The sequence below is a fragment of the Gorilla gorilla genome, chromosome 4 (genome assembly GCF_029281585.2).
Source record: "Gorilla gorilla gorilla isolate KB3781 chromosome 4, NHGRI_mGorGor1-v2.1_pri, whole genome shotgun sequence".
Lineage (NCBI taxonomy): Eukaryota > Metazoa > Chordata > Mammalia > Primates > Hominidae > Gorilla > Gorilla gorilla.
This window is the reverse complement of record NC_073228.2, coordinates 22985475-23003639: the sequence shown is the minus strand read 5'-3', so window position 1 is coordinate 23003639 and position 18165 is coordinate 22985475. Positions and strand designations below refer to the sequence as shown.

The following is an 18165-nucleotide window of genomic DNA, read 5'->3' as shown; positions in this document are numbered from 1 at the left end:
TAGCTGACAGTGTAGTTAGGAAAAGGCATTTTGGGGAGATAAATTTTTAAGCGATGAGAAGGAAACAGCCAAGCACACGAGGAGCCAACGGAAGGGCACTCTAGCCACAGGAAGATCAAACCCAAAGATCCCACAGCGAGAAGGTGCCTCGAGGCCAATGTGAGCAGGCGGTCAACAGACCACATCATGCTGGGCTGGTTGCAGCCATGGTAAAGATTTTGGATCAATTCTAAGTGAGAGGTTGTACATGGGAGATTGACATGACCTCATTTGCGTTTTTTTTTTTTTTTTTGAGATGGAGTTTCTCTCTTGTTGCCCAGGCTGGAGTGCAATAGCGCTATCTCAGCTCACCGCAACCTTGGCCTCCCGGGTTCAAGCAATTCTCCTGCCTCAGCCTCCCGAGTAGCTGGGATTACAGGCATGCACCACCAGGCCTGGCTAATTTTGTATTTTTAGTAGAGACGGTGCTTCTCCATGTTGGTCAGATTGGTCTCTAACTCCCGACCTCAGGTAATCCGCCTGCCTCAGCCTCCCAAAGTTCTGGGATTACAGGCGGGAGCCACCGTGCCCGGACCTCATTTGTATTTTTAAGGACTGTTCTTGCTGCAGTGTGAGGCAAGAGTGGAAATGGAAGGACAGGAAACCTCTGTAGCATTGAACGCCACTGTGCGACCTTCCTTCGTAAACACTCCCTCTGACATTGAGCTCATGTTCAAGGTCAATAGCATTTCCTCTTCGAAGCTGTGGTCCTTTGGCTTCTGTCCATCATTTTACCCAAACTTGGCCTAGACATACCACCAAATGGTACTCATATTATTCTAGCTTTTGCTTTGCAATTTAGATAATTATCCATTTTTTTCATTAAATCTGATTTCTCTTGTCTTAATAAATCCTGGATCTTTTACCATTAGCCCAGAATCACCATTGTCCTTCAAGAATTTCAATGTATCTGCAATAATACCCTCAACTGCTCTATCACTACATTACATCATCAGGGCCAAGAAATGTTTCAATAATTGTAGGAAAGTTTCTGTGGTATATACCTTCTTAAAGACCTATGAAGTTTTACTCGCTAATGGACTCTTATTGTTACACAAGTCACACATAATCTTTAATTATAGCATATAGCTAGAGGACAGTCATTAAATATGAAGACTCATGGCTCTGCAACCACATAGGCAGGAGTTGTCATTATTCTGACAGTGGTTTCTGGTGTCATGCTGGGTGAGGCCATTAAATTCGACAAAGTTCATGGGATGCATAAATCAATAAAGCAAAGATATCTGACTTTAAGGAAGATATATTTCCTTTTAAAATCTTTATTTCTCACTCAATAAAAGGCATAGTATATATGATATGTAGCCCTTCTCAGAAACAAACTGATTTTGGAATTAAGGATATAAATTTTTAATCAATCTTCTTTATTCAATGCATAAATCACACTAAGTGATTATGGATCAACTACATAGTCTATTATTGCCATCAATATTCTTTGTAGGTAGTACTAATGACCATATTCCTGTACGTTTTACTGACCTGTCCTGCAGTTGGTTTTGTGTCTCCAGTTATCATCTTAATAGTTGTACTTTTACCAGCTCCATTGTGTCCTAACAGTCCTATAACTTCGCCTGAAAGAAAGTGGTATGCTCAGAAATATACAAATAATTGCAACAAAAATAAAAGCAAATACCATTTGAGGGCTCACTGTGTGTCAAGTGCTATGTGAAATGTGCTATATACATTTTTTCCCTTATTCCTCTCTCTCTCTCTCACACACACACACACACACACCCCTGAGCATTATAACTAGCTTCATTTTACAGGTGAGGAAGCTAAGACTTAAAGAGGATAAATAAGTTGCCCCATGTCATACAGACAGTAAGAGGCTGAGCTGGAAGTTGTAACATATTTTGATTTCAAAGCCTGTTGTACGAACCCCCCACTTTCACGAAATGGGCTGTTTTGGGGGAATGGAGAAAGCACTGTTATGCCTCCGTTGGCTCCCTTCTGTGTAGTATTCACTGCAATAACATTGTTACCTAAAAACTATACCATCCTTCTTAACAGAAAGACCGCCTCTTTTCATTGTTGTTGTTCTGTTTGTTTGTGTTACAGAACAGACATAACTGTCTTCCTATGTAAAGAAAAAAACGTGGTTATCATTTCAACTGAGGCTTTTAAGCAGGAGGAACAGGCTTAGCCTGCTGCATTTGTCAATAGATGTCCCCAGATTCAGATACTCTTATTCCCTGAATAATCCAGTCTTCAGATTCAAGATTGCTCTACTAATGGAACTACTGTTTCCAACCTTTTTTAACACAAAAAGAGACATTTCTTGTGGCAATTTTTTTCTTCCTTTTAGAAAAGCAATTTTTCTTTTTGCCTGCATATTCCTTCCGTAGACAGCTGGCAATGATGACGGGTGTCTGTAAAGACAAGTAAATAACAACGGGACTTTATTCTCATCTTGAACTGAGAGGGTGTTCCACACTCTTGTCACCAAACCTTTCCTTATACAAAATCATGAATCAAACCACTTCTTCCCCTAGAAACTGCCATTTTCAAGTGAACTCTTACAGTCTACATTCCTGCAAGGAAAGGGCATTTGCACCATATCCTGGGATTTGTTCTTTGGAGAGCAGGAATAGAGACAGTCACTGAACCAACAGATTTGATAAGACACACACTCCCATAAACAATCATGCACACAAACACACACGCACCGCAGACAAGCTCTCTCTGAGTGACTTGCAGTAAGCTTCACTTTGGTTATAAAACACAAAATCTTACTTAAGTTTTGTAATGTTTAGCTGTACTTATCAAAACCACAACCCTGAAAAATAAATCAATACAAGTCAATATCTGTGTGTGTGTATGCACATGCATGTGTTTCTTGAGACAGAATCTTGCTCTGTAACCCAAACTAGGGTGCAATGGTGCAAGTATATCTCACTGTAACCTTGAACTCTCAGGCTCAAGTGAGCTTCCAGCCTCAGCCTTCTGAGTAGCTAGGACTACAGGCACATGCCACCAGGCTCATCTAATTTTTTTATTTTTCATTTTGTAGAAATGGGATCTTACTTGTTGCCCAAGCTGGTCTCAAACACCTGACCCTAAGTGATCTTCCCACTTCAGCCTCCCAAAGTGCATTGTGTGTGTTTTCTTTGCTCTCTTACATTTGTGGGCCTTGCATACCTGCTGAAGTCAAGTAATAAGCTGTATGTGTAAGAATGAAAGAACCCCAAGTGTTTTTCGAAAACTAAACTTAGAAGGTTGCTCACTTTATCTGTCAGAAAAAGAAAATAGTTGACGAAGAACATTTCTGAGTTCTACCTCATCAAAGTCTCGCACAGCCATAGCATTCACTGTTCTCATTCTTTCCATCTGGGTATCTTCCTCCTCTCCTTCAGGCTCTTCTGGGTTTGGAAAAATAGCGTTGCTTCTTGGAGAAATTCTGAAATCAAAACAGTGTGATAATGATAAACTTCGGGTTAAAAATCTTGTATCAAAATTAATGAATTTTCTCTATACTTCCAATTTTTGGAGTAGATTCATTCTGAGCACAACATCCTCTCTATTCTTCTACTTGCACCATCTGCCTTTCAAACAGCCTAGTTTCCTTCAGTGAGTAGAGTAATGATATCCTTATATCATCTTCGCTTTTTACCGAAGCTTAATCCTCCTTGTTGATGGTGACGGTTTTCTTTCAAAGAAGAAAGTGGTATACACCCTCTGGCAAAGGATTGTGAAGCAGAGTTGCATGAGGAAAGGAATCTAGGAACTATAGTTTTGACAACAGATATTTTGGCATTCTGAGGTCTTTGTGAGAGCCATGAGTCCAAAGATTTGGAATCAAGGATGTGTCCCAGAGAATCCAGGATATCTAATCACCATACCAATGCCTAATTAGTTACTGAGCACAGTCACTTCTTGGGAATGTGTGACAGAATCACTCTTTCCTCTCTGCTACAGACTCGTTCTTGCCTTCATCATCCCACCATTGATTCCTGCTCATTCTTTTATCTCTCCCTCATGCCACGCTCTGACATTCTGGTTGCCTGTTGGTTTCCTAAAACATGGCTGTCATCTTGTCACTCTTCTCTGCTACCACAAACATTAGACTTAAGCTTGGTTTATATTTTGTATGGAAGGCTAAGTGTTCGAGACACATTGGTGTCTTGGTTTCATATTATGTAATTTGCAAAACCTTTCCTATACTTTTCTGTTTCAAGATCCTCCAATATCTAGCCTCACTTTCATTTTTCATTATCCCCCAACATAAGCCTACAAATGAGCTCCTGGTGCCTTCATCTCATCCTTGGTTTTATTGCACAAACTATTCTTCCTTCCCGGATTGGATTAACTTTCCCAATGTTTATCTATATTTACCCATTGTTTTAGAGATTCCACCTCTTACACATAACTTTCCTCTATAGTAAAATTATGGTCTGCCTTAATTTTCCAGTGTCTCGTGTGTGCTAATGTGGTTTCTTTCTCTAGACTGTAAGCTCAGTATATATTCGTATATTATGGGTTAAAAGAATTTTGTATATCACAGTCTTTAAAAACCATCCTGTGAAGTGTCTTTTACTTAATTAATTCAGCACATTAAAAAGTCCTTAAAGAATGAATATCAAAATGAAACATGAAATTCGATTTGATTTTCTCAACCTGAACACAGGATCCTTTCTCATTAATTTCTTCCTGCAGTTCATTTCTAGGCATCGCAGAATGAAAAGAAAAATGAGAAAATGAAGGTAAGGCTAGGGAAAAAGAAAGACAATCACAATTAGTATCGCTATAAATGCAATGATTTCAATATTGGAATTGATTTAAGGAGTTTGATTATATAAAAATTCAATTTGATAGCATTCATTTTTACAAGGCTGAAAGACAACCTGTAATATTATTTGAAACTGTCAAAGTTAGCCTCACTGCTATTCAGAGAGAGCCTAACAGAAATATAATAGTAGCAAGTGAAACCAGTACTACCCATGACAGATGATTATTGTAAAGATAAGGGTCCAGGGCCAGGAGTGTTGGCTCACGCCTGTAATCCCAGCACTTTGGGAGGACGAGGCAGGTGGATCACATGAGGTCAGAAGTTCGAGACCATCCTGACCAACATGGGGAAACCCCATCTCTACTAAAAATACAAAATTAGCCGCGCATGGTGGTGCATGCCTGTAATCCCAGCTACTTGGGAGGCTGAGGCAGGAGAATTGCTTGAACACGGGAGGTGGAGGTTGTGGTGAGCTGAGATAGCACCATTGCACTCCAGTCTGGGCAACAAGAGTGAAACTCTGTCTCAAAAAAAAAAAAAAAAAAAAAAAAAAAAGCGGGTCCAGGTTAAAAGCCATCGTGTGTGTGTGTGTGCATGCATGCATGCATGTGCATGTGTGTGTTGCTTCAAATGCCTAAGATGTCCAAACCTTCTTAATTTGATGCAATTCAGAGAAACTCAAAACATACAAAGTTGTGTTCCCTCATGCAAGAATGTTGAAAAAAAAGTATTCTTACTATTAGCAGTGCCAGGTATACAATTTCAGATTCTGAAGCTCCTAAGTAATCCATGGAATCAGGAGAAATCTGTAAAATGAGTAGTAAGTGTATTCAGGTGAACCTTCTTTATTTATTCATGGAATTTATCCCACTTAAGATAAACTGATGCCTATTCAATGGCCTTACAACCATTCGACCTGATGCTCCCTTGGGTATCATGTAAAAGTTAATTTCGGACTGTGCAGTATGTCTTCTTTGCTTCCAGTGTGTCTCTAGGCCGGGATGCCTTTGTATGTAACACTGTGAGTCAGCAGGAGTTGCTCTGTTAGGAGAATCCTGGGCTATTGCTCGCAGGATCCTTTGAAGCAACGGCAAGTCTGTCTTAAGACAAACCCTCTCCCCTAACCTTACCTGTATTCCTCTCTTCATTTGTGCTCTTCCCTCGATTATGCCCCCAAGGGCCCTGGAATCTTTATATTGCTCTTGCCCTCTTACAGCCACTTTTGAGAGTAATTATGACAATCTTTTCAAACTAAAGACAAAGTTCTTCCCCTAGAGTTTCACATGTATACGTATAAGTGCATTTTTCCAACATCCCCCACTCTTTTGCAAATAAAAGGTAAAAGGACAATTTTGTTTATTGAGCTATATTTACCAACATGTTTCCTGAGCAATTTTAAACATTTGCAGTAAATTTCTAACTATCACAGCTATCCACCATCTAGAAAAGATGACTTTTCCACATTGGATGATGTGCACGACCTTGACATCATTTCAAATGATTTTGTTTTCTTAAGTGCCCCAGTTGCCCACTTTCAATAATTGCACGTCATCCAAACTGAACCTCAGGCTCCCAGATCTCTATTCTCTCTGCTGATACTATATTTATTTTTTATGGGGCAGAGTTTTGTTCTGTTGCCCAGGCTGGAGTGCAGTGGCATGATCTTGGCTCACTGCAACCTCTGCCTCCTGGGTTCAAGCAATTCTCCTGCCTCAGCTTCCCGAGTAGTTTGGATTACAGGCACCCAATACCATGCCCAGCTAATTTTTGTATTTTTAGTAGAGACGGGGTTTCCCCATGTTGGCCAGGATGGTCTTGAACTCCAGACCTCAGGTGATTCACCCGTCTCGGCCTCCCAAAGTGCTGGGATTACAGGCATGAGCCACCGCACCTGGCCTCTGCCAGTACATTTTAGTTTTTCGGCATCCTTATGCTAGTGTTCTTACTCCGTAATTCGGAGTTAGAGAACCTCTAACCCACCAACTGCTTTTCCACTGTCCATAATCACCCTCATGTCCTTAACTTCATCCTCTAGCTTAGAATCCATTATATCTTCAATTCCTTTTTATGTAGAACTACTGCTCACTTATTCTTTTCTTTGTCAAATTTGCCTGCCAAGTGTCCAACCCCGATTGAACCCAACTCTCTGCCTTTCCTAAACTGCATTTAAAAGCAGGCTGTAATAAGAAAAACTCTCTACTTTGATGACTTCACTGAAAAGTAGGGCAGAGGGTCTTCGGCACTGTCTGTCCATCCTAATGACCTACGTTCTGAAATAGTTTTTCACATCTTTTTTTCTCCAAATCCCAAGCCCCCTTGGCCAAGTTAATGACTTCCCCTCTTACTTTCCTAAAAAAGGTAGAATCAGTCAGAAGAGAATCATCTCATCTTTCTACCAGCAAAGCCACTAAACTCTCTGCCTCCTATGTTCATATTCTCTGATTATAATTTCATATTAAGCATGTGGAATGTCCCTGCTTCTATGGACAGCACCCCCTCCACTTGTGGACTTTACGCTATTTTTTCTCAGCTATTCATGGACTTGACTCATGAGGTAACCTCTATCTCTCTTTTCCAGCATGAGTTTCTCTAACATCAGCATAGTATTTTCCTTCTTAGCACAGACAAAAATCTACCCTCCCTATTCATTTATTCTTGAATTTTTCTGCTACGCTTTTTGCCACGTCTCCTAGAAATATTTGCCTGTACTCACAGTCACCACATCCTCCCCTCACATTTTCTACTAAGTTCACTCTTACTGTGCTTTTGCATTGACACTTTCATTAAAATCGACCTTGTTAAGCTCACCAATGACGTTCGTGTAGTCAAAGCCAATGGTCTCTTTTCAGCTGTCATCTTTCTAGAACTCACAATAGCATTTGATGGTTTAATCACTCCCTCCTTCTTGAAATGTTCTTTATTGCCATCTGGCACACACCCTTATGAGCGTCTGAGAAGAGCCTCCAGTACACAGAAGCCTACCATTTTTGTTCTCTTATCTCCCTGGCTCCATCTCAAATGGATTCGCTGGCTCCTCCTCTTCACCAACTCTAAGTTTTGGAGTTCAAGATCACGTATTTGCTTTCCAATCTCTAAATTTTGGAGTTTAAGGTCATGTCATTGGCCTTCTTTTTATTTCTATCTCTACTCACTGCGTACGTCATATTATTGTCGCATGGCTTTTCGTACCATTTATAAACTGATCAATCTCAAATATCTAGCTTTAACCCCCATCTCCACACACCCTGACACGTTGAATTCCTGACTCATGTATCTAACTGGCTACTTGACATTTCTCAAACCTAACATATCCAAAACTTAACAAAAAAGGGGCATCTCTTTGGCCTCCCAGTAGGGTTCCCAGCAGTGAGAGTTATCATGAGAACTAAACTTCTACTCCCCTGGAGTTGCCTTTGACTTTCATAAACCAAAGCTGGCTTCCTATTGAATCAGAACATGCCCCTTATCCGTGCGTGGCAAGAGAACTGACTTTCCAAAGACAGAGACTTTTAAACTTTGCACAGCTGAGGACTCTATCTATATTTTTGCAATATTCATGGCTTTCTCAAATGGCCACACATTTCATGACCCTCAGACAGAAGTGGAACTACTTACCTCAGAAAAAATGAATAGAGAGCCAATCAATGTGAAGGGAGGTATTAACATGGTGCCAAAAAATAGCCCTAGAAATCCATATTCATTTAGATCAGTAGCAACTATCGAGAAGATGACCACCTAAAACAAACGCACAGTATAGCGTCATTAAAGTGTACCAATCTGAATTTTAGGATGTTTTCTAAGAGGCTGGGAATTCATTTATAAACGTTGTTATTTTCAATTTCACTCCCCAAACCAGTATTTATATCATTTCTTTCCTTTGCAACATGGAATTTCATCACAGTTTTGTATGGGATTTATTCTTAATTTCTTAAAAGACACAATGATGCTTCTCAATCTCAATGGCATACAAATCAGGTGAGACTCTTGCTAAAATTTAGATTCTGATAAAGTGATTATTTATTGTACATTACTCTGCATTTTTCTTTTTTTCATTTCACAGTAGTTCATAGACATCCTTTTAGGCTTAGGCAAACCAGCTATTTGTTTTCTTGGCAATTATTTGTTTGAATGGATGTGCAAAATTCAACAACTTTGCCTTCAGAAAACATGTTTTTAATTTTTCTGCTCCTATGAATGATGGTCTACATAGGTCTTTATGTATGGACACTTTTAGTCTGGAAGGAGAGATTCTGAAAAGTGTAACTGCAGGTTAAAATTTATGTGCATTTAAAATTTTAACAGTTACTAACATTTTGTGTAAAGTTTGTGACATCTATTCTACAAACCATGAATTAGAGTACACATTACACCACACATCATTGACACAGGAGGTCATAGTTATTTATTGTAGGCATCGTTGATTTTATTGCTGATATTAAGTAAATAACTTTATAATTTTACCATTTAATATGACATTTACCATTGGTTTGGGTAATTTGCCCCTCTTGTGTAACTATTTTCTTTATATTAGGTCTTTTTAAGGAACTATATGGTCTTTACTTGACTTATATAGTTTTCTTCCTTTAGCTGCTAATACGGAACCATTATTGTGTTCTGAAATAAATCATACTTGACTATTTTTAAATTACTCTTTTTTTCTTCTTCTTTTTGATGGAGTCTTGCCCTGTTGCCCAGGCTGGAGTGCAATGGCACCATCTCAGCTCACTGTAACCTCCACCTCTCAGGTTCAAGCGATTCTCTTGCCTCAGCCTCCCAAGTAGCTGGGATTACAGGCACATGCCATCACGCCCAGCTAATTTTTGTATTTTTAGTAAAGACGGGGTTTCACCAAGTTGGCCAGGCTGGTCTCGAACTCCTGACCTCAGGTGATCCACCCGCCTCGGCCTCCCAAAGTGCTAGGATTACAGGCGTGAGCCATTGAGCTCGGCCAAATTATTCTTTTGCAAACTTACTTCTGTGTTTGCTTTCTTTCTATTTAGAGAGTTGTCTTTAATTTTTCCAAGTGAATTTATCAATGGGTTTTCAAAGCTTTTTAAAGTTTTATTATTAAATTTATGCTTGCTTTACAAAAGGAACTCTTCAACTTTATGAATTTTTTCTATTAAATATTTAAGTATTCTATGATTCCCAAAGTTATTTGATCTTCCTAAATATTTAAGTGAATTCAGTGGTCCTTATCAGTGCTTTTGCAATTTTTCTTTTCTTGAATTCTTTATTTCCTGGTTGTATTAATTTTAACCCTAAGTGGTTCATCTTTCATGTGGCTGTAATTTGTTCCTGGGTATTTTTTTTCTTGTTAAAAAGATTTCATTATTTATTTATTCATTTTTTGGAGCAGTTTTAGCTTCACAGCAAAATTGAGTGGCAGGTTAAGAGATTTCTCATATACCCCCTGCCCTCACCTCATACAGGCACAGCCTCTGCCATTATTAACATTCCCCAACAAAGCAGTACATTTTTTAGAATTGATGAGCCTTATTGACACATCTTTAACACCCAGAGTCCATAGTTTACATTAGAGCTTACTCTTGTTGTTGTACATTCTATAGATTTGGACAAAGTTTTAATTATATGTATCCACCATTACAGTATCATACAGGCTTAAAAATCCTCAGTGATCCACCTATTCATCCCTCACTCCCTATGACCCCTGGCAACCATTGATCTTTTCACTGTCTCCATAGTTTTGCCTTTTCCAGAATGTCATTTAGTTGTAATCATACAGTGTGTAGACTTTTCAGATTGGCTTCTTTCACTTAGTAATATGCATTCAAGTTTCCTCCATGTCTTTTCGTGACTTAAGAGCACATTTCTGTTTACCCAAAATAATATTCCATTGTCTGGATGTAACACAGTTTGTCTATTCACCATCTTGGATATCTTGGTTGCTTCCAAGTTTTGACAATTATAATTAAAGCTGCTATAAACATCATTGTGCAGGTTTTTGTGTGGACTGACTAATATTTTTCAGTAGGGCTTCTAAAATGTTTACTTCCACATTTTATACTTGATTATGTCTGACCTTTCCTAGAACTGCAACTTGGTAGATATAATTTTGGAAGAGAGAAATTCCATTTCCTTTCCCTCAGATGTGTGAAAAGTGACACATGGAATTGTAGGAGATAAATCTGAGGCAGTTGGAAGTTTTCTCTTTTATGATTGGTTTTCATTTACTTCTTGGGAGCCTTTATTTGGAAGTTTCATATCATAATGAATATTGATCATTCCATAACAGTTCTTTCTAAATTTAAGAATTTCTTCTATTATATTTTTATACATAGAATTATTTTAAAAGAATTATACATATGTGTAACAATGGATTTGCTACATAAAAATATTAATTATTCTTTTGTTGGATTGGTTTTGTATTTACATCTTTTCTTATTGTTGTCTTGCTGATTATGGGGATTATCTTAATCCTTTATTTATATATGTAATTAGATTTTCAGCCTTTTTCAGAATTCATTATTAATTCTGAAATTATACTGATGGTTAGTGTGTTTATGTGGATCTAAAATTTCTTTTTTTTTTGCATTCAGGATGTTTTATCATTGTGACTCTGAGCTTTTGTCTTATTAAATGTGTATTCTTTTAAAAAATCTATAGAGAATGCTCGAATGGAAGTTTTATTTGTTCTGCATTGTTTTGGAATACTTTATTAATTTCTTCGTTATTGGGAAGTCATGCAGTACCTTTTTATCTTGGACATGTCTAACATATGTAGGTCTACTGAGATCTTCTATTTGCTCTGATAAAGTGCTTATTATTTCTGAACAGGCTTTCTTTCTTGGCTGATATTGGCGTATCTTTTTCTCTGAGTAATATTTTGATGTAGGGCATTGCTTTCTATCAGTACCTTTGCAGCCTGGAGGCCTAGATGCATACAGTGTCCTCAGCTTAGGCTGTGTGTAGCCTTATTGCTTTCTCCTTTAGGTCATGTCCAGTGTTCTGCACCAGTTTTCACCCTACCTAGTAGGCAGTGAATCTCATTGTCAAGGGGTGGGCACCCTATTAGACGTTGGGCCACAGTCCAATTCAGTCCAGAGCCCTGTAAAATAGCAAACCTCAGCATCCCGCCTCTCCAGGTGAAGCATTCTTCTCTCAAGGGTTTTTATTTACCTGTGCTAGGATGTTAACTCAGTCACTCATGTATACCTTTTTAGAGCCAATTATTAGCATTTTATCAACTAAGTTTTCCTCATCAAAATTGCTTGTTGAGGATGGAAGTAGACTTAGGAAAAGCTCCGTATCAGGGACTTCGTTCCTTGGCCGCCACATTTCCACTTCGGTTTTCTTTGTTTCGTTCTACCCTGCTCTACAAACAAAGAGGTTCTCTGTCTACATACCTAATCAAATACAACTTGTATGATGTTTAATTTAAACTTCTACATGCTGGCTTATTTTTTTTTCCAACTAATCTTCTAGTTCTGAAACAGGTGATTTAAGTTCCACTTGGATCTTTGGAGAGGATTGTGTGATGTATTTTGCTGTTGTGTAATATTTGCTAAACAAATAAGGAGACTTCCATTTTCTGCATGGATTTTGCATTTTGTCAACATATTTCTTTCCTTATTTAAGACTTTAGATCTAGAACTTGACTTCATCTGCTATTTGGGCAGCCATTTCTAATTTCCTCATTTTAAAAATGCCTGTTAAGTCATTGCGCATGACTTAGATGTGTTTATTTTAAAAAACATATAGCTAATTTTTTTAACCCAGTCTGGAAGTCATTGTCTTTTCTTCTTATTTTCTAATTTATATTTACTCATGGTATTTTATTTTAGTTTCTTTCAAATGTGAGGCATCCCCCATATCATCCCCTGGAATTCTCATACTCTGTGGGTGGTTCCACCTCTTTGAAAAACTGTTTGGCAAGATCAACTAAAGTTGAACATAAAGTTGAATACATTGTGACCTAGTAATTCCACTGCTAGGTTTACATCTCAAGATATACACACACATTCACCAAAAGACATACAAGAACAAGAAAGTTCATGGCAGTGTTATTTATAGCAGTTCAAAACAAGAAGCCACTTGAATGTCCATCAACAATGAATAAATAAATTATAGCACATTCATCAGTAGACTATTACAGCAATGAAAAGGAATAAACTATTCTGGTTGTTATCAAATGCAACAGCATGGATGATTCTAAATAACCTATTGTCGATTATATACAGATATATAATTATGCCTTCTACGTGATTCCATTTTTATTAAGTTCAGAAACTGGCTACACTAACCTATGTTAATATAATAGGAGTAATGATTATTACAAGGAGGAGGGAAATTGGAAATGGGATGGAAGGGGGCTTCTAGGGTTCTAGTATTGTTCTATTTATTGATGTACCTGGTAGTTTTTGGGAAGTGCTCAAAAAAACTACCAGACACATCAATAAATAGAACATTACTAGGTGTGCTTAAAATGTGTGAACTTTTCTATAATGTAGGCTATACTTTTCAACTAAAATTTATTTTGAAAAGATCTCATTGGATATTATATAGAAAATAGTTCACAGGAGGCAAGAGTAGAAACAGAGAGACCAGTTACAGATATGTTGCACTACTCTAGGTGACAGAGTATGAAAGCATAGGCAATGGATAGAGCAGTGAAGTTGGGACACATCAGGCAGACTGCAAAATGTCTAGAGTTTAAATGACATGCATGTGGATTGAATGAAGGAAAAAAATGGAGCGTGATCAAGGATGATTCCAAACTTTTAGAATGAGAAAATAGCTAGGTGGATTCTGCTGCAATAATGTAATCTATTCAGAAATGATGAAGGCCAGGCACGGTGGCTCACGCCTGTAATCCCAGCACTTTGGGAGGCCAAGGCGGGTGGGTCATGAGGTCGGGAGTTCGAGACCAGCCTGGCCAATATGGTGAAACCCCGTCTATACTAAAAATACAAAAATTAGCCGGGTGTGGTGGCACACACCTGTAATCCTAGCTACTCAGGAGGCTGAGGCAGGAGAATTGCTTGAACATGGGAGGCGGAGGTTGCGGTGAGCTGAGATCATGCCACTGCACTCCAGCCTGGGTGACAGAGCGAGACTCTGTCTCAGAAAAAAAAAAAGAAAGAAAAAGAAAAAAAGAAATGATGAAGAATAAGATTGAGGTGACAATTACATTTCCGGTATGTGATCACTAAGGTCTTCTTTAAATATTCAGGTGAAATTGCAAGTGAATTGCTAGAAGCAGAAGTCTCTACTCAGGGGAGAAGTTAGACCTGGAGATATGTTTGAGGATCATAGTTTATAGATAACATACACTCACTCATAGAGTAGACTTTAAATAGAACTTTGATTATCTTAGAAGAATTAAAATTTTCTAGAGAGCAGTATTAATTTGCCACTCTGCTTAGCACAAAGATTAAATATGTTCTTGGATTTATGAAAAATGGTAAAATAATAGGTAGTATATGCATACTTACAATTAAGAAGAAAAATGACCAAATGCCACTATTTTTTCTCCCATTGCGAAAAATGAATGAAATCACATATGTCAAGAAAACAAGAGATGAGACATAGCCAATACTACACAGGATCTGAAAACAGAAATGTTAAGGTCCAATAAGGTAAAGACTATCTAGAAGAGTACTCATACTTACTCTTCAATTTTCCAAAACTATGCAATAGCACAGGTAATTTGAAGTTCTTTGGTTTAAGATTAATGATATTACTGCATTCATGAAAAAATAGTCTAATAAAACCATTTCAAAATTGCTGCCACTTACTTGAATTAACAGGTTTGGAATTATAAATACAATCTCCTCTGGGCTAAAAATATAATCCATTATTTGCATTAGCAGGAGGATCAAAAAGTACAGGGAAACATCCACCAGTGCTTGGCCAAACCAGTATGCAGAAGGGTAGAGGCCTGAAATCCGTAGCTGGGAATGAGCTTTTTTCTGATAAAGAAATAGAAGAATCATCAAAAGGTTCTGAAAAGCTGAAGTTTGGGAAATTGCAAATATATAGTCATGAAAGCATTCATTTTTGCTTTGCCTTTTAGAAATATTATCCTGATTTAGCAAATGATACCACCACTCGCCACACTCTTGTTCAGAGGCATTGATAATGCTGCAAGCCACGTCATTATTTCATTGTCTAAAGGGAAAATGCACCAACATAACTAGCTAATGTTATGTCACAGAATGATTGGGCATGGCCTCAGTGAGAAGACATCTTTTCTTTCCAAGACTATTCTTTCCTTCGACGTGAAAACTTGCACATTGCACAAAGGTTCAACAGAAGTAGGATTACCATTTCCTGTAAGACACTTAAAATTTATGCTGAATGTAAACAGTGCATTTATCATTGGCATTTTATTTTGGGTCTAAGAAATGGTCCTCTAGTTGATTTCATTTAAAAACTGTTTAGGTTGGAATTGGCAAGACTGCCTTTAAAATGTTGCACTATTCTTATTGTCTTGCCATAAGTCATATTTTTCATCATCACACTGTGAAAACTGGTGAGTGGATTTTGCTATTGTGACCACTATAAGTCACATTATTGCAGTGATTGTCATAACACAAGGTCTTGAAAATGTGACCTGGACTATTTTAAACAGTAAAGCATAAAGGCAATTAAAATTTCAAATCTAAAATTGAGTCTATATAAGGAGATTCATTAGCAAAAAACTGGAATGCAAATAATTCTGGAAAGGAGAGTACATCTGGAAGGAAGTAGGAAAGAGGATGATAGTGAGGACTGTTAGAGAGCTTGATATTTTCTATTCATCAACTTATTTAATATATATTTACAGAATGTATACCGTATGGCTGGCTTCATATTGGTCATGGGGCACTTATAAATTTAAGTTGCAGGGGAAGAGGAAATAGAGGCAATAAGCAAATAAATATAGTGATAGCTACCTAAGTAAAATTGTGCACGTGTTAAGAAGAATTCAGGGTTGTATTACAGCCTTTCAAAGAGAAACGAATTGTAACTCGGGGGTCAGGTCAGAGAAGGTTCCCTTGTGAAGTCATGAGTTAGGGTATGGGCAGTGAATAGGATATATCTGGGTGACCGGTCAGAAAGCACTGTGGGCAGAGAGAACAGCGGGAGAGAAGACCCTTCCGTGGAAAGAGGCTGATGTTCTGGGAAGCTAGAAAGAAGCCAGTGTGGCTGGAGCATGGTTATCAAGGTGTCAGTAGCATCAGATTAAGGGAGTAAGATACACCTGGGCCCAGATCACTCATGGCTTTCAGACAATGGCAAGGATTTCAATCCTGCTCCTTGGTATGATGAGAAACCATTGAAGAGATTTAGACAGAGAATTAACATGGTCAGCTTTGTGTTTTTAAGGTATTACTCTGTCACACTGGATGAAAAATAGAGACGACTAATATGGACTTATAGGGTGGCTGTTGTGCTCATCCAGAAGAGAGATGATGATGGCTCTGGCTGGTGTATTGTAGGAGAGATGGAGGAAAACTTTCTAGAAAGATTCCATAAATATTTCAGAAGTATATTCCGTGACTTCACCATTAGCCAGCTATGAAGATGAGAGAGAAAGAAAGACATTGACATCGTGGGGTTGCCAGTTAAATTTGAATTTTAGATAAATAACTTTTTGAGTATAAATATGTCCCATGCAATATCTGGAAAATACTTATGAGAAACAATGAATTTTTTTAGTATATTAAATCTTAACTGGGTGTCTGTAATTTTATTTGCTTAATTCTGGCATCCTAACAAAAATAGCTCTTAGGTTTCAGTCAAGAGTAAAAGAATGAAAGGTGATCCATTATTTATAGAGATGAGTAACAATGAAGTACGTAAAATTTAGAGAAAAACATTCCTGTGCTGATGATGTTTATTCCTAGTTGACAGGAGACAGTTAATTAAAAAAAAAAAAGCAAAGGTTCAGATAATGATAAGTACCATGCATAGATTTTTAAGATAAGCTCATATAATAGTTATGGGAAATCTATTTCAGACTGGTTAAGCAGAGAAGGGGTCTTGGCTGAAATACTTAAATATTTGCGCTGAGATCTGAATTACAAAAAAAGCCAGCTGTAGAAAGAACAGAAGAAAGAGCATTCCAGCCAGAAGAAATGGCCAATGTAAAGGCCCGGATGATATTGGCATATTTGAGAACCAGAAGGAAAAGTGGGGTAGCTAGAGGAGGCGAGTACAAGGAGGAAAGGTAGAGAGATAAACAAGAGACAAATGAGGGAGGGAGGGCTCTGCCAGACAACATAAATAATTAGAATTTAATTCTACCTGCAAAGAGAAACTGCCGGGGTTGTTAAATAAGGTAATGAGATGATCTAATTTAAACTTCTGAAAGTTCGCTCTGGTTTTATGAAAGGAATTAATTGCAAATAAGGAAACCTATGGGTAACTCTTGCAGTGGTTTAGGCAAGGAATGATGATGACTTAGACCACAAAGAAAATAGTGGAGAGGGAGAGAAATGGATGGATTTGAAGTAGAACTTAAAAGAATTTCCAGTGGATTAAATAAAGGAGATAAAGAGACAACGATAATGAGAACATTTTCTGTTAGAGCAACTGTAGACAATAGTGCCATTTGCTGAAATAGGAAAATCATGAAATGAGCACAACTGGTTAGGAAATTAAAAAGTTTTATTTTGCCCATGTGTGAAATATCTATTACTCAGCTATATGGTAATATCACATAGGCCACTGTACATATAGAAGTCAAGAATTCTGGAACTAGCTGAAAAGGGCCCTAGAACTAAAGCCTGGACATTTAGACATCAAGCATTAACATTTATGGGAAAGTTACTATATGGCAAGTATGGTTCTAAGTAACTCATTGGTATTATATCACCACATCCTCACAGAAACCTATTTCAAATAGATGTAACTAGTATCTCATTTTATAGACGATCAAAATGAGGCATAGAGTGATTGAGTAACTTTTGAGATTCATGCAGCTTGACAATGGAAATATTGAGATTTGAACTCAGAGGAGTTTACCCCCAAAAAAGTGTGAGAAAGAGTGACAAGAGCAGGAGGAAAAAGACAGTGAATGTGTGGTCTTATAAAAGTAAAGGAAAAATAGTATTTTGTGTTTCTCATGGGAGAAGTCACTTAAGATAGGGACAGTTTAAGAGCAGAATAAATAAAAATTAAGTCAAGCCCTTCAAAAACATGTCCTGAGCATCAGTGGGTGATGACAAGGACATGAAGACATGGGAGAGTGGCAGACAGACTCTGTTACAGGCTCCTCGAATTTTATTTTTTAAAAACTCACAAAAATGGAGCTTTAAACGGACAATATTTTCCAAAAAGTCAAAGTGCTGTGGTGAGTTGGTCAGGGCTTTTAAACTGAGTAGCTTTAGCACCATCTGGAAAGTAGAAACCACCATTGAGAGATGAGATGTGAT

The 18165-nt window shown here is 37.8% G+C and overlaps 1 protein-coding gene across 13 annotated transcripts in view; it reads right to left on the bottom strand.

Moving 5' to 3' along the window:
- Positions 1-18165, bottom strand: part of ABCA9 (ATP binding cassette subfamily A member 9) — a 103573-nt gene that overhangs the window by 12820 nt on the left and 72588 nt on the right. For 11 of the 13 annotated variants that reach the window (XR_010133733.1, XM_063706134.1, XM_063706141.1 and 8 more), the window contains 8 exons: positions 14542-14715; positions 14239-14352; positions 8399-8518; positions 5521-5589; positions 4672-4763; positions 3334-3454; positions 2309-2426; positions 1537-1628 (listed from right to left, as the gene is read on the bottom strand). Coding sequence is in view for 12 of the 13 variants with exons in the window: in XM_063706134.1 (XP_063562204.1) it covers positions 1537-1628; positions 2309-2426; positions 3334-3454; positions 4672-4763; positions 5521-5589; positions 8399-8518; positions 14239-14352; positions 14542-14715 (900 nt within the window). In the remaining variant the exon portion in view is untranslated. The remainder of the gene's footprint in view (positions 1-1536; positions 1629-2308; positions 2427-3333; positions 3455-4671; positions 4764-5520; positions 5590-8398; positions 8519-14238; positions 14353-14541; positions 14716-18165) is intronic. The other 2 variants (XM_063706139.1, XM_063706142.1) reach the window with 1 other exon arrangement.